Source organism: Chionomys nivalis, chromosome 4 (assembly GCF_950005125.1).
Source record: "Chionomys nivalis chromosome 4, mChiNiv1.1, whole genome shotgun sequence".
NCBI classification, from domain to species: domain Eukaryota; kingdom Metazoa; phylum Chordata; class Mammalia; order Rodentia; family Cricetidae; genus Chionomys; species Chionomys nivalis.
Genome location: NC_080089.1, coordinates 105,516,773 through 105,541,323, shown reverse-complemented (window position 1 = coordinate 105,541,323; position 24,551 = coordinate 105,516,773). Strand labels below are relative to the sequence as shown.

Sequence of the window (24,551 nt, the reverse complement as noted above, 5' to 3'; positions counted from 1 at the left end):
TATGTAACCTTGCCCTCCTTCCTCAAACTCACAAATGGCCCTCTCCCGAAAAAAGGGGTGAGGGGCAGAAGGCTAACACAGTAGGGATTGAATGCATGGAGTTTGGAAAATGTGTTTTGAATTCTGAATGCTAGTGTAATTCCAGTACCCAGGAGGCAGAGGCTGGAGAAAAGTAAGTTCAAGATCAGCCTGGGCTTCACAGTGAGACCTGTCTCAAAAGAAATAAAAAAGACAAAAAAGAAAAAGCATCCTTGACCTTCAGCTTATAGTCAGCCCAGACCTCTAAATCTTTGAACCGCCTATCATCCCTGAGTCCCAGCTGAAGAGGGAATCAGGGGAGCTGGAGTGACCTACTCTCCCCTGAAAGCCTGCATCTAGGGAGCATGGGATGCATGCACCATCAGACTTCAAGGTGTCTTTTTTGTTTTGTTTTGATTTCTTTTTAAGGCAAGGTCTCACTATGTATTTCTAGCTATCCTGGAACTATGTAAGACCAAGCTGGCCTTGAATTCACAATGATTCTCCTTCCTTTGCTTCCCAAGTATTGGGACTAAGGGTGTGTGCCTTTTTCTTTTTTCTTTTTTTTAAAGTCAGGGTCTCACTATGCAGCCCCAACTGGCCTCAAACTAACAGCAATCCCACTGCCTCTGCTCCTGAGTCCGACCCCACCTAGCCTTCATTCATCTGTTTGAGCATGGTAGAAGCAGGCCTAATGGGACTTGGGAGAGCTGTCGGAAGTTCAGCTAAGACAAGAATTTGACATCAGACCTTGGCTTCTCCGTACCAAGTCTGTTTCTGCCAAGTTTTGATTCCCCCTGCCCTGCTCCAGAAGCTCTGCAGGCACACGGCAGTAGTGGACCTTAGGATGGAGCTGAGGCCTTTGTGAAGACGAGACTGGCACAATGGTAGAACTGCTGGGCAGGAGTGGTGGCAGGGGAAGCCCAAAGCACCCTGCATGCCCTCTACCTGGGCTCCCAGTAGACCACAGACCAGTGGCTCCTTGAGACCCCTGCATGCGGTCCAGGATATTTGAGATTACTATGCCTAGACAATTAGTTACTTGCTGCCAATGCCTAGGAGAAATCAAGAACCGAAGGACTGGAAGGCCTGTTGTCCAACTTCTCCTTAAGCTGTGTAGGGCTATGGGAAAACTTACGCCAATTGTACTTCTACGTAAGGATGGTAGAGATCCAGCCAGCATAAACCACGGAGACCTGGCTAATAAGCATAGGGGAATATCTGTTTTTGATGATTGCAAGGTGCTGAACTGGGACTCTTTGGACAAAGCCAAACCATTGTGATGGCTTCAATGCAGCCTACAGAGTGGGAACGTGGACTGGGAGGTCACAGCACATGGAGGCTTCTGCAGGGTGGGAGTCTGCACGCTTAGAAAGAATGACAGCATCACTGTATACAATAAACAAAAAGATCTGTATTAGAACATTTACACTCAGGGAAGAAAGAGGTATCTGCATCATCAAATGTGGAATGTTGAAGAAATAGTTAAAATAAATAAAGACTCTGAGCACGGCTGGGGCTGGCTCAGGCTGGGGTTCACAGAGGCCACTGTCTATCAGCTCCAGGCTGCAGAGGCCACCACCTGGCCATACTGGCCTCCTCCCCGACAGCACAGCTGTAGGGGACACAGAGAGTCTCTCAGGTACTGAAATAGCCAGCAAGCTCACTCCCCACTTTCCTCACTTATCTCTGTAACAATGTCTATCAGGCTCTGGAGCCCAAAGATATAGCCAGCATCCTGGCCCTCGTGCACCACACTGTCCTCGCCATACAGCCTGCAGGTGGTGTGTGCAAAGTCGATCATGCGCACGTCCACTGAACTGGCACCAATGGGTTTGTAGGCATAGGCACCAGCAGACTCGTCAGCCGACTCTTCAGAGAGGTCTTCCAAGTCCTCAGCATCTGAGTCCAGGGTCACTTCTGGCCACTCTTTGCCATCATAAATGACGAGTAGGGAACTTGAATAGAAGCGGTAGGATTCCTGTCGCTCCAACACGGCCTTGAGCTCGGTTAGCTTCTTGAGCACAGGGCCCAGAAGCTCTCGGCGCAGGTACCGCCCATTGTGGAAGAACTGGAAAAGTGCCTCCTTGAAGCCCTGCACGGAAAGCTTCCTCCCATGGTACTTGTTCATGAACATGAGCTGCCCAGTGCCTGCCTGGTACACCTGTGGGAGAGATCAGCAAGTCGGGGTCAAAAGGCTTTTCAAGACCTCACCATTACATGAAGGAGGGTGATGGGACCTTGTGGCCTGTAGTCACACAGGAGCGCTGTCTGGTCAGCGCCAACCCAGACTATGCCCCATCACCTAGGATCTAGTCCACGCTACTCTGCAACTACATCAACAGAGGTGGCTTAATTTTATATCCTAGTATATGGATACACAGATATGGACTCGGACAGCCAGACTAGCCTCAGAGGGCTCAACAAGGTATAAACACTTTCTTTTTTAACCAGAAAGCAATAGACTCAGGTAAGACCAAATGTGGATTTAAAAAAAAATTTAATTTGTGTGTGTGTATGTCTGTTCTGGAGATCAAATCCAGGGCCTTGTGTATGCAAGGCAAATACTCTACCATTGAGCTATATCTTCAGCTCACTCAAATCTGCTTTGTTTAGGTTTTGATACTGGGTACTGAACCCACAGTCTCACGTGTGTTAGGTGCACACTCTACCACATGAGATGCAGCCCTACCAGATCTGTTGCTGTTGCTTTAAATAAAGCATACCAGATGTATTTATTACAGGAAAATGGGAAAAACTGACTGTGAGGAGTTTTAAATTTCCAAAAGGGGAAAGACCCCAAATTTGAACTCTTCGGGGACAGCCATCGGACACCTGTAATCTGTTAGGATGTGCACTCTCCTCACCTGCATGCCACACACACGCACACCAATGACCGCAGATGTGCTTTGCTGACATTTTCGAATCTGGTTGGCGGCTTTCTCCTCTGAAGCATCGTCGCCATGCTGACGTGTGCCCATCTTGAGGTCCAGGACACAAGGTACCTCATAGCGGGAAGTTAGGTTCTCCAGTAAGATAAATTCTGAGCAGTTAAGGACAATACCTCAAACGTCAAGTGTTTGCACGTAATGACTACAGAAGCCTAAGTCCACAGGACACCCCATTCATTGGCTATGCTGTCTTCCACAGAGGGAGCTCAGAGCTGAGGAGAGACCTCAGAGGTCCCCTTGAACTACCAGGGAACTAGCATAAATAACAATAGCCAGTATCTGAACTCAACACAGGCCCAGGGCTCCCAGCCAAGAGATACACATACCATGTCTGTGTGTGTGTATGTATGTATATATATATCGATTTATTGAGGGGTGCTGCTGAGAACAGATTCATGGGATCGAGGAAGCTGGGAGCCAGCCACACACTGCTTCACACTGCCTGGCTCCGGTCTTCACAGCCCAAGAGAGTATAGGACTTCTCTTTCTCCTTTTAAGAGATCACATCTGCAGGCAAGAAGCCACGTCTTAAGGCTGGTACCCAACGCTATTGGCAGAATGAATTCCCACAGCAGATGCTGGGAACTGATTTAGTGGTCTCCAACAGCAGTGTGAGTTCTTTCCAGCTCAGACTTCATTCATTCATTCATTCATTCATTCATTCATTCATTCATTCATTCGGTTCTGTGAGATAGGATTTCTCTGTCTAACAGTCCCAGCTGTCCTGGAACTTGCTTCTAATCCAACTCTGGCAGAATACTTCTACCACTGCTGCAAGATCAGGATCGTAAATTCTCTTTGGTCATTTTCTAAAGATACTTTTCATTGTGTAAAAACATCTGTCACAGTCATTCTGACATAAATATGATGCTGTTTATACAATGTATGTGTCTAAAACTTATGTTTTCACAAACTCAAAGAATTCTTGTGAGTTCCAGGGAGCTGAATTGAAAGACCCACTTTAAACAGGTTGGTTGGATACAGCCCTCTCAATTCCCTGGTCCTAAAAAATTTTTTCTTCCTAAACTTAACTTTGTCCTCTGCTCTACCAACAACTTGCCAGTCCAAGAGACACCAGACAGTTCCACCCCACAAATCCTGGACAGGAGTAAAGCAACCAGCTACCCCAGGATGTGACCAGCACCCAGTTTTCTCAGGCCTCCAAAGAAAGACTTCGACACCCACAAATAAGTAGGAAGCAGTTTTGAGAACCTGCCGTCCCAATCCCCTTAACCTGCCATGCCTAACTTCCTGCCTTTTTATTGTAAGAGAAAGGCGGGAATGTTGTAATCTGCTGGCCTGGCCAGTCACCTGGGTACCCTGTCCCTTTAAGAGACAAGCCCTGCCTACTCCCAATCCCCCCCACTTTGGGGCAAGTAGAATTCCTGCCACCTGCCTCTCCACCCCCTTCTCCCCTCCCTCCATAACCTCCATAACCCCTTACTCTTATGCCATTCCCAATACCCACTAAACTCTACACAAGCTCTCTCTGCATGCCGTTATCTGTCTCCCACCAGCCAAGGGACTGCGAAGCCTCGGGTGACTTGCCACAGCCCCTCGTGGGACCAGTCTCGGGTCACCCATGTTATGAATGATAAGTTATTCCAAACATCTAGTAAATAAAGAAAAATGAGCATTTAATCTCTTCCCAACTGTACCTCAAGATTATTCTTTGTCAAATTCCAGTCAATGACTAACAAAATTAGGAAGCCATCTAATGAAAAAGGTGGCTCAAAACCAATGACTGAAAAATAAAGCTAAACATGTTTCCCAATGGACAATACCATTTTTTAAGGATTCTTACTTGTAGCCCTAGAATTGAACCTGCATCTGATCAAGTCTTTAGATCCAGTTATCAGCCTATTGGAAAGAGAGGAGTGGGTCATATGTATAAGATACCATAGGGATGTACTAAGTAAAATCCAGAACATGGAAAACTCCATGCCTTTCTAATATGCACATGCATGTATCACTGCAAAAGAAATCCAGATATCCGGTACCTTATTCTATCACTTCCCAAACCTTACATCTTTTTTTTTTTTTTTTTTTTTTTTTTTTTTTCGAGACAGGGTTTCTCTGTGGTTTTGGAGCCTGTCCTGGAACTAGCTCTGTAGACCAGGCTGGTCTCGAACTCACAGAGATCCGCCTGCCTCTGCCTCCCGAGTGCTGGGATTAAAGGCGTGCGCCACCACCGCCCGGCCCAAACCTTACATCTTGAGACAAGTTTCTTCACTGAACCTGGAGCTCACTAATCGGCTAGCCCAGCTGGTGAGCAAGTTCCAGGGGTCTTCCTGTCTCTGCCCCACATCAATGGGGCTGCAGACCTGAGCAGTCGTGCTCAGATCTTCTGTGGGTGTTGGGATTCAAACTCTGGTCTCCACGCTTGCAGACAAAGCCCTATTTCTAACCACCAGAGATATCGCGCTATCACTGATCCTTGTTTATTCTGACAGGAAATCTCCAAGAAGAAAAAAATGGGTGTAATATGTTAAGTCTCCAACACTTCAATCCAACACCACCCATGAACTTTATACAGATCTTCCCTCAAACAGACCAACAATAAAAACACATTTACTGACACAATTTGGGAAATAAGAACATGAAATAGGCATTTTCTTTTTTTTTCTTTCTTTTTTTCTTTTGAGACAGGGTTTCTCTGTGCAACCCTGGCTGTCCTGGAACTCTCTCTGTAAACTAAGCTGGCCTCGAACTCAGAGATCCACTTGCCTCTGCCCTCTCCCCTCACCTTGAATGCTGGATTAAAGACATGCTGACCAGCATGTCCAGCAAAATAGTTATTTTATATAAAAGAATTACTATTTTTGAGAAGTAAAATAGTATTAATGTTAAAATATCCTTTTCTTAAAAAATATCTTTGTGGCTGTTTGGACATGCTCATGAATGTAGGTACACGTGTGAAGAGCAGAAGTTACTGACACGCTTGTCTTCCTCAATCACTTTGCACATTTCTTTTTTGAGACGGGTACTTAATGATTCAGCTAGTGTGGATGGCTAATGAGCTCCAGGGATCTTCCTGTCTCCCTCCCACTACTGGGATTACAGTCCAGCTGTTGTTATATGGATGCTGGGACTCAAAATGGTCCTCATGCTAACATATCTTTACCTTTTATGGATATATAGTCGGGTAAAAACAGATAAAATCATGTATATCAGACTTGCTTCAGAATCAAATTCAGGGGGGAAACTGTTTAAGCAAGGGTAGGTGACATAAATTAACTCAGTGGTAAGGTTTGTTTAGCCTGCACAAGGCCCTGTACCTAAAAAAAAAAAAAAAAAGTCAGTTTCCACCTGTCTCCAGGGTCTAGCCTGATAACTATAGAACTATAGATAGACCTTACTCATCAAGGAAGCTTTTCTTTGAAGGCTACAACAGTCAAAATGCAGAGTTCTGGCGCCCAGTCCCAATGGATACAACTACAAAACAACTCTGGCCCCGAAGTCTCAGGGAACATTGCAGAACAGGGGGCAGAAAGACCATAAGAGTCAGAAGATTAGGGAATTTGATGTGAGACTGTGTCTCCCAGCAATGTCGAAAGCCACACCTATCAAGTTTCACCAACATGACTGCCAAACATGAGCAGAACAAGGACAGCAACCCTAGACACGGTAAAGAGAGCAAGGACAGCAACACTAGACAAGGTAAAGAGAACACGGCAAAGCCCACAAGTGCTACACAAAGACGCACAGGTGAGTGAGGCATGCTGAGAGTGAAACAGTCTTCTCCAGGAAAGCGCACACCAACTGTTGTCCAATACCAAATGGCCAGCCCTGAAGCTATACATACAAGTAAAATTCTACAGACCGAGCAGGTTATATTTAGGAATATGTGTATATACATACATGTATGTAACAAAACAAGAAAAACACGGGTCAATAATCAGAAAGATAGCAAAGAGGAGGATGTGGGAGAGTTTGGAGGGAAGAAGGGGAAGAGGGAATGATGCAATCATAATCTCAAAAAAGAAAAGAACTTTAAAAATGTTGGTTGCGGGCATATGCAGGAGACCGATTCAAGTAGGTTAACGTCCAATTCTCAGTGATAAGCACTTAGGAACTCAATTTTTAAGATTTCTTTCCTAGTAAAGGTTAAGAAAATTCTCAGGAATTTCAATTCATAAAATTAAAAAAACAAAACCAAAGAGATACTGGGCGTGGGCAGCGAGGTTGTTTAGTGGGTCACATGAGGGAGAGAACAGACTCGTGCAAACTGTTCTCAGATCTCTATACACATTGTGTCCCCAATCCTTGCCAAATCCAACCCTGGATTAGACTCCCAGAACTGCACAAAACAAAGAAAATCTGAGGCCAGGAAATGAGAGTTTAGTGGTTTGTACGGCAGACTGGTGAACAGGGACTGAAATACCTAGGCAAAGGCACAACTCTAAGGTGGAAATTAATCACAGCTAACATGAAACCAAACCAGGCCCATTAGATGGCTCAGTGAGTTCAATCTTTGGAACCTCTTGGTGGAAGGAGAGAACGGACTCCTGAAAGTTGTCATCTGACCTCACATACGCTGTGGTGTGTGTGCAGAAGCATACACAGCCTCACCCCAACTAGAACACATCAGGCAGGTGTAGTGGCAGACACCTATAATCCCAGCAACCAGAAAAGAGTGCTCTAGTCCAGTGGAGCTATACAGAGACCTGCTATCGTACAACAACCAATTCCCCAAGTTCTCTCTTGGAACCCTCGTTGCTGCTTCTCTTCGTTTCCCCCGAGTAGAAATGCCTTACGACAAAGGATACTGTACTGGTTCCGATGCTTCGCATTCTCCTTCATCCTCTGTAACTGCTGTTGATGACATTTCATGCTCCAAGGGTTATAGTGTTTAAGCTGGGAACTTATATTTCCTTTTTTTTCTACATTGTAGTATAAGACTTCAGATTTCTTTAGCAACTCAAATTCTTCTTCTAACTTATGACTATAAAGAAATAAGGATTCAATAAATCATAATGTATTATCAAAATTAAATTTTATGAAAGAATATTGAAGCTTTCTAGAGGGATGGATATTTATTTGCTATGGTTAAAATATACAGTCTACCCAAACTCATCAGGTATTTAAATGGGTGCATTTTATCATGTATCTGCTTGTAGTAAGTTGATTAAAAATTTAAAGTTTTTAATTTGCTATTCTACAGCAAGATGTAACAATGGCCTTTCCCCCCAGCTTACGAGGCAGACAGTCTTTATTCCCCCTTTCCAGGCAATAGACTCCTGACCTCTGGTACATGCAGTCTCCTGATTCCAAGACCAGGGAGACGCGAAGTGAAACTGCACTGGGATCAGTTCATCTATCTACCTGACCACACCACACACACTTTACATTTTTATAAGTTCTGCCAACCTGTCCTGCCCACACAGGTCCTCACGTTAGCAGAGGCTAACTGATGCCTTTGTCCCCACCATCAGCAAGCAGCCTGAGGTAAAGCAATGGCTCAGTCTGCCTGTGGCCACGCACAAAGCAGCTGTGGAAGGAATGAGTCAATCCTTTATAGCTGCCATTCAGCTGTTTATGCAAAATGGCACGACCTAACCCAGAGCCAATAAGAGACAGCAGGCATGTGGGACCAGCAGTGAACTTCCTACACACAGGTCCACCAGGAGCTCCTAGCTGCATGGAACCAGACTCTAACCAAGGCCCCAATACATCCTCTCAGCTTTACCCACCTCTTCATCTTCTCCTCTTTCCGGTGCTGGCGCACCCATTCCTTGGGACTCTTTTCTGTTTCTAGGACATGATGTTTTTTGTTTGTCCATCTTAGCAGCTTACTTTTTGGTTCACAGTCTGAATTGTCTACAATGTCCACAGCTCCATGGTCCCCCTTTAGTGGATATGCTATTAAACACAAGTTTCTGTCTTCATCTTCCTCAAAGCGCACTGACACCACACCTGAAAGGGGGTGAGGAGCAGAAGGGACTTTTATTTCCACAGAAAAAAGCATTCTAGATAACATGATTGTAACATTTGTTTTGTTTCTTACCCTGTTCCTTAGTCTCTATGTTGCCAGAGGCCCCAAACTCATCTGCAAACCTAACAAATATCAAAACAGCTAGAAAAAAGTGACACCACACAGACAAGCAATTAGGGAGCAAACATGGCCGAGAGAGAGACTTCCTCTCTAATGCAGTCAACAAGGGAAGGCAAGGGCCAAAGAATTACAAGACACATTTTTCCATCATTAAAAATGTTTATTAATTTTTATGTAACTCTTCTAATCCTGAGAGAGACACGAAAACATCACTCTATATATATCTCATAAGAAATGTATGTCCTCCACAGAAACTCCGACGGCCTGGAGGCTTGCTTTAAAGCAGAGCCCGAGTGCAGGGGAATGTGCTGAAGGGGAGGGACAACTGGGTGAGCAAAGCAAAGGAGAGCAGCAAACAAACCACACAACACAGACACCCTGGTCAAGGCTTCTCTAGCACCCTGCAAGGGTGGCGAGCCAAGCCTTCTGTCCTTCTCAGTTATGCTTTTATTGGTTTTTGTCATTTGTGTCACAAAAGAACAAAAAGAACACCAGCAGATGAGGGGGCAGGAACACAGACACATGGTAGCCTTGAAAGCAGCTCTCCCTTCTGAGTCTCTAGGACCTGCCATGTGTAATTAGACAGTCTCTGAGGAAGGGGCTGCCAGGTGGGAGCATTTCAGCAGTGCCGACGAGCGCCTTACAGCCGACTGGCTGAACACCTTTCCTCTAGGCCTCTCTGCCCCACGATCACTCAATCTGCTCAGTCCTTGCTGCCCGCCCGCTTGCTTGCTGCAGGGAAAATGCATGCTCAGAGAGAGACGACACTTCTGAGGTGGCCCCCAGCTCTGGGCGCAGAGGAGCCGAGGGGGGTATCAGGGGACCACACTTCCCTGTGGGCATAAGGAAGGACCAAGGGGATAAAAACAGGGCAGGGGTGGCCAGCTAACAAGGGAACTTTGGCTTTGTCCTGAAAAAAATAACAGAAAAGGACCAAGTGAGGGTCCCCAACGCCCCCAGTCCCACCACATGCATTTCCAAGTAGAAAGGAAACCCAGTCCATCCTGTCTTTAAAGAACAGGAGAATCTAAATTGTTCTAGCCTTTTTTATATCTGGTAATACATATTTTAAATTATTTCTTAATAAGTTCTCTTCTGATTTATAAAAGGCTCCCCCTCCTCCCCAGGAAAGAACACACCATGCTGGTGATTGACGTTCCCTTGAAGTACATCATTATAAAAAGAGAAGAAAAAGTCACTATGTGTGAATCAAAGGGTTGCCTTCACACAGCAATTCTGAGGACATTCCGTAATAGCAAAGGACTGGAGGTAATCAGCACAATCCTCCCACTCCTGCATTCCATCTGACTCAACCCTGCTCCCAGCCTACCTAATCACCAGGGCTTCTGGTTTCCTGGAGGACAAAAAGCAGGCAGCAAGAATTCTGGGTAAAATCCTCCTAAAGTCTTCCAGAATTGTCCCACATGGGGACTATGGGTTACCTTGAGCAGGAGACACCTGAACATGAAAAATAACTATACTTCCACCAAAAATAAACTCAAAGCAAATCCAGAAAACAAAACAATTGAGCAATCTTCCCAGGGCTTGAAAACTGAGGGTGTGAGGTGCTGGGCTGAGGGCCAAAAGGAGAAGGAGAAGGGAAAACAAAAGGGTAAATGGAAGGGAGTGAGGGCTCCCAGGACTGCTGCCAGGGCCTTCACTGCCCAAGTGCCTTACATCTTAGCAGCCTGGCGACCCCGCTAGCAGCTGGGGGCTCACCTTTGTACTGAGGAGTGAATTTGCGCATCTCAGCTGGGAGGGTCTCGTAGAACTGATGCTCCCTAGGAACCAGGGGCTTGCACAGGGTTGTCTCGTTGAATCGGAGAACACACGAGTGCCCCCCAACCTGGTGGACAAAGGGCTCCAGCAGGACGCCCTTGGTTCGGGGCTCCACGTCCATGGTCCTGAAGGCTGGGCTCATCCTCCGGACACAGGCAGCGGGAAGGAAGGGGAGGCAGCGGGGTCCAGCGGCCAGCGCGTCCTCCGTCTACTGTCTGTCCTTGGTACGTCTGTCTGTTTGTTCTCTGCTCCTAGGTTTGTACAGGCCAGGACAATCTGGCGGAAACAAACACAATGATGACATGAGGTTTGAAAGTAGCCTGAGAACAGCCTTTCAGTCAGTCCTGGGCCTTCTCAGCAGGAAGACAAACAGCCTGAGCTCACACAGGGCTCCGCCCACACTGCCTACCCCTGCCCGCCTCCTTCCAGAAGAGACAAACATTGGAAGAGGGAGGGAGAGTAGGGGCGGGGCAGATACTGGCGGGCAAAGAATGAGCTCCAGGGGCCCCTAAACCACCAAAGCATTAGAAAGCCACGACAACAAACAAAACACAAAGCCACGACGGCGTAAAAGCACAATTTCCAACCCAGTATTCAGATAAAACCTTACCATTTTCTAATTAAGGTTGTCACACTTAAAGGTAAAATGGTGCCTTAGGTACTTCGCTAATTATATTTTTATAGAACAGATTTCAATACAGGGAAAACCAACTTACGCATTCTTTAATAAGAACTACTCCTTCAGGGTGTCCACAAATACTGCTCCTTGCCAAAAGCCAAAGCCAAGCCCCATTAACCTTATTAGCAATGGAGCTCAGAACCCGCTTTAATGATTAACGTCTGTATCTAAAAACAACTGATTGAAGCTGGCTACTCCATTTAAAAAGACACAGAGTGTTCTAGGTCACCGACTATTTTTATCAGTTCCATCCTGATCACCAAAAGCTGAGGCACACCTTTAAACTAAACTTGTGCTCCTGGGGCTGTCAGGTCTCTCTCTCATCCTGGCCCACACAGCCTGGTCCTTAGATCTGATTGGGCACACACTGTGTGTACTCAGGTCAAGCTGGTTGGGTTTCCCAGCTGTAGCTTCAGATGTAGGCATATCCTCACTCGGCTCCACTGCACCACCTTTCTCCACTGCACCACCTTTCAGTGATTGCTGGGGATCTTACTGGTGAGAACTACCTCCGGTTCAGGATTTCCCCTGGAAGGAGGAGGAAGGAGGAAGAGCCTGCTGCCAATGTGCTGGCTGCTCTTCACCATGGGTAAAGCACCCACTATGATGCAGGCTTGCTAATGGACTTCTTACTTGGCTCTCATGATACTCTGTATGAGACAGACTCTTATAAATTAATAAGGGGAGGTTAGGAAACACCCGAAGCTAGTGTCCACTCAGAACTAAAGCTCCCAAGTGAACCCTAGACTGCTGGATGTCCCAATACAACCACCTCTAGGACCTAAAGTCTCAGGTCCTCCCTCCTGCTCAGGTCTAGCATTTCTATGGTTCCAATAGAAAAAGCCATGTCTTTTCAGAAGATGGGGCTCTGCTATGTCTCAGCACCCAAGTTCTTTCTGGTTTTTTTTTTTTTTTTTTTGTCTTTCGAGACAGGGTTTTTCTGTGTATCTTTGGCTATCCTGGAACTAGCTCTGTAGACCAGGTTGGCCTCCTGAATGTGGGGATTAAAGGCGTGTGCAGCTCCACCTGGCTCTAAAAGACTTCCTGAGAAAGCAATACCAAAGGAAGGCTAATGACTCACAGTCAGCCTGCCAGTACCACTTGGGTCAGGCACCATACTTACTAAACAAAGTACAACATGCTCCCCAATGCCCAGGCCTTGGAAACAAAATCCAAAGTCTTTGTCAAGATATAAGACTACCTTTGCTCTAAGAGCAATACAAGGCAGCAAGCAGGCCCCATAAGTCGGGAGGCTGGGGTAGAAAGACTGCCACAAATTCAAGGCCAGTCTAAACTAAACAGTTTCAATTCCCTTGAAACCATTTTTTTTTTTCTAAAAAGAGATGGCTCAACACTGGCGGCAGAAGCCCAACACACAAACCTACGACCTGAGTTTGTCCCAAGAAGCCATATAACAGAAGAAGGAGAGAACATACTCCACAGAATTATTCTCTGAACTTCACATCTCTGATCATACAAATATACATCACACACACTAGAATAATAGTTTTTAAAGCTCACGCAAAGGACTTGAGTAGTAACCAAGTCAAGCTGAGCACTTGAGTACAATCCCCGGAATCCACAACTGACCGAAACAACGAACGTGGTGAATCATGCTTGTAATCCCAGTGCTGGGGAAACTCAGACAGGAAGATTCTTGGGGCTCATTGGTCAGATAGCCTGGCCTTAGCAGAGCGCTCCAGGACCAGAAGCCCTGCCTTGAAAAACCAAGGTGGACAATTCTTGAGGAGTAAGACTGAAGACTGACCTGCACCTGGACATACATATGTATCCATACAAACACATGCTTACACGTGTGGCATGAGTGTACACACACACACACACTGCATACTACTTCTTAAATGCATTCAACTAAGAAGAGTATCTTCCCAGGTATCTCGCTCATCTACCCTCTAATGAAACATTTCCAGTGGTTCCACACCATCTCTGTACAGTGTGGTCCATGATGTGGACAGAGGCAGGCAGGCCAAACAAGACTCTACTTCCTCCTAGATCTAAGTGTGCAGTAGCTGTTAGCCATAACACGGCAACTTTGCCACTCCCCCCCCCCCCCAGAGTCTCACTGTAGCTTTGGCTGTCCGGAAGCTCACTCCACCACAGAGATTCTCCTGCCTCTGCTTCCCAAGTGCTGGGATTAAAAGCGTGTGCCACAATGGCTAAATTCTCCTTGAAGTTCATACGCGATGCTCCCAGGATAGCGTAGGGAAAATAAGGCTCATTCTTGCCTGAGCCAAGTCTGAGGACAGAAAACTCCCAACTGTGAGGTGGTTAGAAAACTGGTGAGACAGTGGTGGAGTGGAGCCAGCCTCTGTGCCGCTCCCCTGTGTGGGGAGACTCTAACCCTCGGCTCCCTTCCTTCTTTGGGGATCATTTTCTGATCTATAAAATGAGATTTTGAGTAGGACCTCTGTTTTTCCAGGTGTAGTCAAACAAGTGAGTAGTAACCAGTAGCTTTTTTGGTTTTGTTTTTTTATAAAAACTAAGGTAAGTTTTGTTCTGTAATTCTTTTGCTTCGATTATGTTTAACTTTGGAACATAAATTTAAGAATGATGTCACTGTGCAACAGGTCTCACTTTTAGAAGGTAAGAAGAGAAAGGTGCATCTATCCTAAGTACCCTTGTACTTCCACAAGCATCAACTTTCTCCCTGAACACCTCAGAAGAAAGAAAAGCCCCCAAACACCTGCTCTCAGCTCCACATGCAGTTTGAATAGGATGTTACTAATTTTTTCCTCGAATAAAGCAGAGTCTTGCTTTATAACCTGAAACTTTCAGCAATCTGCCTCTGAAATGTGATTACAGCCATGTGTTACTGTGGCTAGGCTGTCAGTAATTTATAAACATCCAAAGACTAAGGTTTATTTTTTTCAGGAGCCCTGGATTAGCAATGATTGCTGTGAAGCTTTTGCAATCTGGAGACAACGACAACCTACAGCATCCCAGCTTCAGACTTAGCAGCTGGCTTAGCTCTCCACACTGACTCCCAGTTGTTCATGAAACTACAAGTAAAGTAGAATATGACCCATCCTAGAGCAGGCAGACAATGCTCTGCACAGCCCACCCTAAGATCAATTAACTGTCAGTTTAAGGATCTGCGACCCAGTGCTTTTGTTTGTTGTTTTCCCCAGTGCTGTAAGCTAAACACTTGTGACTAAAGCCCCTGGGCTCTTAGCTCACTAGTCCAGAATTTACTTAATGAGACAACAAATGGGACCCACAGAAGCCACTTACTCTGCCTCAAGAAAAGCCCCAGGGTCAGGGAGTCACCAGGGATTGTGTGAGAAACCACAGCCAAAAGGTACAAAACAACCCTTTCCACTCAAATCTCCACAGCAGGCCTGAGGGCACCACTTACATCTGCTTAGCTACACAGGGGGCCAGCCACTGGCTCTCCTACACAGGAGCACAAACCACAGAGACAGGCTGAAGCAGAGGCCAGGCTTGACTGAGGCCCCCAAAACTTCACGGTTGATAATGTTTTACATTGTGGCTTCAAGGGTATGGGACTGGGATAAATATGCCAAGAACTCATCAAATCATAGCCTTAAAATCGCCTGGGCTGGAGAGATGGCTCCATGGCTCACAATGACATATAGTGGAATCTGATGCCCTCTTCCCACATAAAGCTGTACATGCAGAGCAGGGCGGTGGTGGCGCACGCCTTTAATTCCAGCATTCGGGAGGCAGAGGCAGGTGGATCTCTGTGAGTTCGAGGCCAGCCTGGTTTACAAGAGCTAGCTCCAGGGCAGGCTCCAAAGCTACAGAGAAACCCTGTCTCAAAACGCCCCCCCCCCCCAAAGCTATACATGCAGACAGAGCACTCATGTACATAAAATAAATCTCCATCACGTGCCAAGGTCAGCCTAGTTACTATCTTGGTCAAAATTAAGTCATCTTCCTAGCTTTTCTACTTATGTTTTTGTTTGAGACACCCTAACTACAGTCTAACTCATAACCCTAGACTCCCAAGTACTAGGATTATGGTCATGTGGATAATGCCTGATTCAACCTCTTTTCTTCCTCCCTTCTTTTTCAGACAAGATTTTGCCTGGTAGTCCAGGATGGACCTATTTCTGAGCCTCAGCCTTTTTCCTTAAAGACTTTAAAAAACTACATCAATTCAGTAATTCATCTGTTCATTCATCATGAACACGTGGGCGCAGTACAGGGTGTGCGTGGAGGTCAGGAGGCACTTTTGGGAGCCAGTCTTCTATTCCAATAAGTGCTGTGCTCCGCGGACTGAACTCAAGTTGTCAGGAATGGCTCGTGCTCTTCTTCAGACTACTGTGTGCGTGTCAAGATGTCGCCTAGGCTAGCTCTGAGCTCACAATCCTTAGAATACCTTAGCCAGGGTCAGAAATATATGCCACCACATCCACTTTTTGGTCTAGCACTCACTATACAGACCAGGCTGGTCTTGAACTCATAAGGATCTGCCTGCATCTGCCTCACAGTGTTGAGATCAAATGTTTGTGCCACGACGTACAGCATTTAAATTTTTTAATTTTATTTTATATGTATGAGTTGCTTGTGTGTGCATGTGTTGGTGTGCCATGCAAGCACACAAGGCACAAGAGGGTGCTAGATTTTCTGTAACTGGAGTTACAGAGGGTTGTGACCACTACAGAGGTGCTGGAAATTAAACCTGGATCCTGTGGGAAAGCACTCAGTGCCCTCTAACTGCTGAGCCGTCTCTCCAGCCCCTGACAGAAGAAATTTTTGGCTCATGGTTTACCCTTGAATCTTCAGAATACAAAATAACCAAACAAAAAAACCCCACCAGCATAGAATAGGTGCTCCACAGAGCTTCTCAGCTCACCACTATGTCATGGCTACCTACGGTCACAGGTCACACTATGTCATGGCTACCTACGGTCACAGTCACACTACGTCATGGCTACCTACTGTCACAGATCCTCAGGATGCAAAAGGCCCCCACTGAGCGTACCATCTAACATTACACCAATCCTAACTACAATTATTCTTTGTTTTTTTTTGTTTTTTTGTTTTTTGTTTTTTTTTGGGAGGGGTGGGGAGTGTCTCAAAACAAAAAGCTATATAATCTCTATTGTTTAAACTATAAAGACTTACAGAGAGTACTAGATTGAAGGGTATAGGGCACACACCTCTCTAATTGACTCTCAGAAAGTGAAGGCAGGAAGATCTAGAGTCAGGGTTCAGCCTGAGAGTGAGTGGGCCAGCCTGAGCTACCATGGCAAAACTCTACCTCAGAAAAAATATAAAGAGAGAAATAGAAGGAAGGAGGAGGGGGTGAAGAGAGGAGCAGGAAAGGATGGAGAGAGAGAGGAAGGCAGAAGAGGTAGGTATCAGCTTACGTCACAATCAACTGTCCATTTAAAATTTTGAAATTGAGCTGGTAAGATGATTAAGTGTGGGGCTGGAAAGGTGGTTCCGCAGTTAAGAGCAGTGGCTACTCTTCTAGAGAACCCAGGTTTGATCCCCAGCACCCATGTCAGCCACAACTGTTTGTAATGCCAGTCTCAAGGGACTGACACACTCTTCGGGCTTCCTCATGCATCATATATGCATGTGGTGCACAGATAAACATGCAGGCAGAACACCCATACACATAAAAAATTCTGAAAAAAAAAAAAAAAAAAAGAAGACGATCCAGGGGTAAAGGTGCTCACAGCTGAATGTGACCTCCTAGGAGAGAACTGACCCCCATAAGTTGTCTTCTGACCTCCTTGAAACATCCTCAAATTCTGAGGACATGTTGCTTTTAGCACCTAGAGAGAAGCCGTGATGGAGTATTTCCAAAACTGACACATAACCAAAGATGGCTGCGCAGTAGCTCCTGAAAGTTTTTAACCCACCCACAACCAACACTGGCATGGCACATACTCTGGGCCTAAGAATTTCACTCCACATGGGAGACCTGGAGAAATGACCCACACGTTCACAGGGGAAGATTATGGCCCAACACACAGCCCCTAAAGTGTATTAAGGCAAGAATGGTCAGAGGAGAAAAACAAAATCAACTTTTCAACTTCCAATAATAACGGAATATAAATGACTTTAACAGAAATGAGAGGTACTGGGGCTTCTTTCTTTGAAACAGAATCTCATGTAGCCCAGACTGGCCTTGAACTTGCTAAGTAGCTGAGGATGACTCTGACCATCTAAGCCTCCTAAGTCTACCTCCTAAGTGCTGTGATTGTAGGTGAGCTCAGGTTAGGCTAAGCCGGGGACTGAATTCAGGGGTTGGCACACTTCTAGTAGAGCTACACTCCCAGCCATTTTTTTTTTTTTCCGAAACAAGAGTCTCCCTCCATCAGCCAGGCTGGCCTTCAAATCATCATTCTCTTGCTGAGTGGTGGTGAGCCTTTAGTCCTAGTGCTTGGGAGGCAGAGGCAGGCCAGACTTGGGAGGCAGAGGAGGCCAGAGTTCAAGGCCAGACTGGGCTACAGAGTAAGTTCTGGGACAGTCAGGGATGTTACACAGAGAAACCCTGTCTTGAACCACCCCCCACCCCGCCCCACCCATGGAAAAAAGAACCACCAGCCTCCTGCTTTGACCTCCTGAGGGCTGAGATTACAGGCCTGAACCACCGCTAACGCCTGTTTATCAAGCACTTAATGTTTACACGGCTCCTCCATTCTTACAACTCTCTCAGACAGGTACTGATTATTGTCCTTACAGGTGTGGACAAGAGGCACTTATCATCCAGGCCTCATTACAGAAAAACAACAGGTACCTGGATCTCTAAGAGCAGTAGAAGGAGCCTACCCTGAGCGGAGTCACAGCTTCCTGGCTGGCTCTTAGGTCTCCCTTACTGCTACTACAACAGGTACTGCACCTCCCAGAGCAGCGGGCACAGAGACCAGGCACAAGAGCCCCGTACAGACTTCACCTCTGGACTCCAACAGCAGGCATTCATTTTTAACATCAAAAACATTTTATACAAGTTTCTTTCTTTGTTTAAAAAAAGTGTACATATGTACACACAAGTGTCTGTGCCTACGCATGGAAGCTAGAGGGTGGCCGTGCAAACCTCTTCACAAAAAAGACGCTCTGGTGGAGTATAGGACATCCATCCCCTGCCCCTTCCCTCACTGGACACGTGGACAAGTTCAAGAGTTGGTGGCACTGTTCTGCATTAGAATGGAACAGAGGCAGAGCCTGCAAATCCCTAGTGTATCCCATAAGATAAAACTGTGAGCTCTCGCTGGGCGGCGGTGGTGGCACACGCCTTTAATCCCAGTACTCAGGAGGCAGAAGCAGGTGGATCTCTGTGAGTTCGATGAGGCCATCCTGGACAGGCTCCAAAACTACATCGAGAAACCCTGTCTCAAAGAAACAAAACAAAACAACAACAAAATACAAAACCTGAGAGCTCTGATAGCACTCTACTCGGGTGAGACTCGGGGAAGTCCCTACTTAGGAAACTGCAAGAAGGTACCACAGCACACAGCACTAACAAATGCACAGCACACAGCACTAACAAATGCACAGCAGAATGGAGGCTGGCAGGCTTAGAATTAGATTAATTTAAGGTAAACATCGCTGCAGTCTTAGCACTAACATCTGTGTAAAGATGATCCAAGACTGGGGCAGAGAAGAACTTAGCGGTAGGCAGTGCAGTGGCACACGCCTGTAGTTCCAGCACCAAAAGGCTGCAGATCTCTTGCTTGAGACTCCATCTCAGAAACTAAAGTGTTGGGTGTGGTGGCGCATGGCAGGCAGATCTAAGTTCACCCTGCCTGGCCTCGAGTTCCAGGCCTGCCATGGTGGCACAGTAAGATCCTGTTTCAAAAAAACAAAAGTTCTTTGTTCAGCTATGTTAGAAAACTATTGTCTTGAGCAAACTACTTCGAAAAATAAAATAAATTAAAACTTAAAATGTGAGTAGGGAGGACAGTTAGAGAAAACATTGCTATCTAATGTTCACTTTATACTTGGAAAACAACAATCTATTACTCTTATAAAAGAAGCAGGAAAGGGTGATGTAATATTTTTGCATTTCTCAAGGGAGCTGAGACAAGTGCCTGCAGCCCACGGGGCAGCACTTTTTTGTGTGTGCAGCTGTAGATTGGAAAGGCTGTTGGCTCCAAAGCAGCCCCAGCTAGAAGAGAAAGGCAAAGCTCAAGACAAGGCCTGGTACTGTGAGCTAGTATGAATGGAGGTGTTTAAGATAGAGTGAAATGGCCCAGAGAGCTGGGGCTGTAAGTATCATAGGGTCAGCAGTGGGAAGGGAGAGTCCGCTCGCTCATAACCCCTGCCTTGTAAGACCTAGCCCAGACTAACGCCATATGTTTCTGTCCACGAAATGAAGATGCAATTTTGCTTTCTGGTCTATAACACGTTTTATTCCATCAACACAAGCTTTAGTCAACAATTTCCTTTTCTTCCTTTTCTTGTCCCTTTATATCTGATATAGTCTTGTTATATAACACAGGTTGGCCTTGAATCCTCCTGTCTCAGCCCAAGTGTTGAGATTATAGGAGTGTTATATCTGGCTTTAGACCATTTTTAAATGAGTGGTAAGACTAATGGATACATAAACACTAAATATTTTCTCATTTGCTCAACTGTGAATTTCTATGTATTAAAAAAAAAAGTGAGTGAAAAATTTTGTCAACCTTCCATGACAGACAGCAGACAGAAAAAGATGGCCCTGATGGCACAGCCACGTAATCCCAGCTCCTTGGGAGGCTGAGGCAAGAGGACGGCAAACTCAAGGAATGTCAGGATACAGGGCAAGTTCAAGACCAGTTAGCGTAATTTGCAGCGTCTTTACTCAAGGAGAGGAGAGTAGCTCAGGGTCAGCATACTTGTTGAGCATGCACCAGGCCCTGGAGCCACCCCTAAAAAGGAAAGAAGAAAACAGGAGGAAGAAACCTTGGCTGATTTCAACTACCCACAGGAGCTCTGACAGCGACACTGGAGCGCAATCTCCAGGCACAGAGATTCAAGAAACCTGAAGCCTGACATTCACCAGCCCAGAGACACTTGACAGGAACAAAATGGAAAACAGGGCTGAAGCGTGCACCACGGAGAGCCCGGCACAGTGACGCTGACAGCAGCTGGAGCTGTTAGCATTTTCGTTTGCCTTTGTGAAAAAGTTTCTGAGGTGCTCATCACTTTGGCAGTAGTTCTTTTTGGCGAGCATTTAATAACACGGCAGGGCTTTCTCTATTGTAATTCACATTTTACTACCTGTTCTGACCTAGAAACTGGATTTCGGATATATAATCATCCCTACCATTTCAGCCTGAACTAAGTTTCATATTCGTGGCAAAAGAACAAAACTCAGGCATCAGTGAGATGGCTCAGGGGGTAAAGGTGCTTGCTGCACAAGCCTGGCAACTGGAAGTCGATCCTCAAAACCCATGTACACAAAGAGAAAGAGAGCCAATTCCAGAGTTGTTCTCTAGCCTCCATAAGTACTCCCTCCTTCTCTCCCTTTCCCCCATACACGCACAATAATAATAGATTTTTAATAGTTTTAAAGATGGAGATCTCTCTATACTGCCCAGGCTGTGCTTGAACTTACAGTCCTTTTTGGAATTACAAGTCTGCGACACTGCTAGGCACAGAGCTCATTTCTCAATACACCTTGGTGGTTCTTTCCAGCTTCTTCACAGGGAGGATTAATAAGAGTGACTTCAAATCCAGCTACTTACCACAGCCTAAGGTCTCAAACATGAGGAATGATCAACAAAAACCAGAAACTCTACGGCACAGGTGCTTCGTAAACAAATCAATAGAAAAATGGAACAAGCACATATAAATTAAGAAACTAAAGTGTTGCTGGGCGGTGGTGGCGCAAGCCTTTAATCCCAGTACTCGGGAGGCAGAGGCAGGTGGATCTCTGTGATTTTAGGGCTTCTTCTATTGTAATTCATGTTTTACTACCTGTTAGTATGGTACTGTAGATACATAGCTAACCTTATTTTCTCCTTGTTTTGAGACATTGTAGCACAGGCTGTTCTAGAATTTGTAAAATTGATCCTTATGCCTCAGTGTTTTGCGTGTGAAGAGTCACTCAAACCCAGCACTTCTTGTCTTCAGAGATATGAGCTAAAATATGTATAAGCAAAATAACATTTCTAGGGGCTAAGGTGATCACTCAAGAGCAGTTTCAAAAGGCCCTGGACCTAACATTCAGCAAAGCAAAGCAAGAAACAACAAAAATATTTATGGATATGTACCCTCCTAAATCAGGCTTTCTTCTTTTTCCCCCTTCTTTAAAGAGTGAGGCTGGGGGCTGGAGAGATGGCTCAGTGGTAATCACACTGGCTGCTCTTCCAGAGGTCCTGAGTTCAGTTCCCAGAACCCACACAGCAGCTCACAACAGTCACATGATATCTCACGCCTTCTTCTGGTGTACATATATGTAGACAACCCTGCCTAAACAAATGGTAAGGCTCACAACTATAATCCCAGATTTTGGGAGGCAGAGGTAGGCAGATCTGAATTGGAGGCCAGCCTGCCTGGTCTACAGAGTGAGTCCCACGACAGACTACACAAAGAAGAAACAAGACAAGCTAACTATAGTGGCTCATGTGTATAATCTCAGCATCTCATTAAGCATCTAGAGGCTAAGGCGGGAGGGTTGCTATAAATTCTAGGCCAGTCTGGGTTATTATGTGAGGCTTTCTTAAAAAAACAAACAAATGAATAGTTAAGTAAAAAAAAAAAAAAAACAATGTGAGCTAGCAAGAGGCCTGTGTGGATACAATACATAGCATTCAGTTACCTGAGTTTTGGTTTGGGTTAGTTTTTCTTTTTGATTTTTGAGACTGGCCTCTCAGTGTGGGCCTGAGTAGTCCAGTCTTGGAACTCAAGGCAAACTACTGCCTCAGCCTCCCAGAAACAGGAGGCCAGGTGTGAGCCACAATCAGCTGAATCAGGTGATGAGTGACAAATTAAAGCCACATACACATTATCTCTGTAAATGATGTTTTTCTTCAAACTTTTTGATGAACTCTCAATTCAATTTTTTGGGAAAGGGACATTTTCTTACCAACATGATATACTTCATGATACACACAACTTGTTATTTTCATTATACACAAAAAGACAAACTACAATTTTAAAAAATAAAAATGTTTTAAAACGTAATCATATTAATTTCTAATTGCTTTCTACTGTAAAAAAATGTGGTAAGTTTATAAGATAATCATCCACGACATAAACTAATTGCCTTTGCCCGAGGTGGGGGCAAATGCCTCTTACCCTGGCACACTGGAGGGCAGGGGCAGGTGGATCTATGAACTCAAGGTCAGCCTGCTCTACAAGGTGAGTTCCAGGCCAGCCAGGGCTACATAAAGAGACCCGGCCTCACACAAACAAACAAACAAACAAACAAACTACTCTTCCTTTAAAGGTAAATTCTTCCCCAGTGCATCTCTTTATGAGCCAACAGTGGAAAATTTTCACCTTAACAAGCTGGCCCGAGGATGCTTCAGCCCATCCTTGTTGCCTAGATACCAGTGACATCTCTGGGGCTTACAGGAGGCCCTGACCTTCTCAGCAAAGGAGCCTAAGATTCATCAGTCAGTGATTACTCCCTGTGGCATATTCCAATGTTCAGATACTTGGTTGTATAGACCAAAATCTGTCTCTCCCCAGTAAACTCCAAAGCACAACAGAAGTCTATTACATATAATAAACTGGTTTCTACAATTATAACAGGTCTAGTCCACTTACACACTTGAATTTTATTCTTAAAAAAATCTGAATGTAGGCAAAGGCAAACCAGTCTGAGTAACAGTCAATAGTTTAATCAACTTGACTCACCCCCCCAAAATTTAAGAGGCAATCATGTCAAGTGTAACTATTCATTTGATATTTCTATCTGTGACAGCGGTTGAAATTAAAACAAAACCCTGCAATTATACATTCTCCATGGCAACAACTTAGTAAATAAGCATCTTCCTTCTCTCAAGATGTCATACTGGGAGAAAACCCTTTCGTCTGCAACATTTTTGATATGTAAAAACTTTCAGTATTTTTTTCCTTTTGGGTCTATTTTGATATTTTTTTGACAATTTCAAACATGTGTACAGTATATTTTGATCATATTCATTCCCTGACCCCTCTTACCCTCCTCCCACTTCCTCTCGATCCCTTCAGCACTTTTCCTCAAAACTATTCGAAATTATTTTGTTCTTGCTCTATGAACATTTTGCTAACAAAATGTTTATTTACAAGCGATGACTAGCTCTATTTCCTTTGGCATGTAAGAGCACTAGATTTCACTAGTTCCTACATTTTCACTCATTTTTCTGCTAGTATAGCTTTCTTGATTTAAAATCCTAAAACAAGACAAGCCATCAGGAAGGATGCTGAAGACAGATCAAATGTGAAAGAAATATTCCCACTCTTGGCAGAAACATCAGTATAAAAAAAAGGCATCTTCTGATCCATTTTAATGTCTTAAAAAAAAAAAAAGTAAGGTTGGATGCGCAGATCTCCCCGCCCCCCAATCCAAGACGAGGTGACTGGCACAACTGACGTTCAATACCCAAAATGGCTGCACGTCTGCGGGCCCAGGTAACAGTACCTGAGGATCAGGGCTGCCCCCTTCATCCAAAGATAAAGACCCCATCCTCAATGATCTGGGAGGTGGCGGCCGGGGGACCTCAATGAAACAAGAGATCTTGCCCTCCAGTGACCGCTTCAAAAACAGAGAAAGATACAGTCGTCGTCCCCTTCTCCCCTGTTCCAGCAGACCCCCTCCAGAGCCATCCGCTCACTGGGGACGCTAGCATCCCCCACGACCAGATGACACAAAGCCCCCTGCAAACCGGGGGAGACCGCTTCACAATGACAGCTAGAGAACCCCCTCTCCAAACGATCTACAAGGCCCCAGCGATCAGCAAGCCCGTCCGCTAACAGCACCGAAAACCTCCTCCCTAAAGACCCGGGGCGACAGGGTCACGGGCCCGGCGGGGCGGGCGTTACCTGCGGCCACAGCCCAGTCCCGCGACGCTTCCGTCCTATTGTTTCTCTTCCACCAAAATGGCTGCGGTAGCGCTCAGCCCCGCCCCCCGAGCCTCGCTCCCGGCGCCCCTCGCTA

General features: G+C 45.6%; 1 protein-coding gene across 1 annotated transcript; it reads right to left on the bottom strand.

Moving 5' to 3' along the window:
* Positions 1 to 1,412: 1,412 nt before the first annotated feature.
* Positions 1,413 to 24,549, bottom strand: Ip6k2 (inositol hexakisphosphate kinase 2). The gene is made up of 6 exons (XM_057768126.1): positions 24,437 to 24,549; positions 10,744 to 11,079; positions 8,663 to 8,885; positions 7,739 to 7,914; positions 2,886 to 3,061; positions 1,413 to 2,182 (listed from the first exon to the last, which is right to left on the bottom strand). The coding sequence occupies exons 2-6, from the start codon at positions 10,943 to 10,945 to the stop codon at positions 1,682 to 1,684; spliced, it is 1,278 nt and encodes a 425-aa protein (XP_057624109.1). The 5' UTR covers positions 10,946 to 11,079; positions 24,437 to 24,549; the 3' UTR covers positions 1,413 to 1,681.
* Between the last annotated feature and the right edge of the window lie 2 nt (positions 24,550 to 24,551).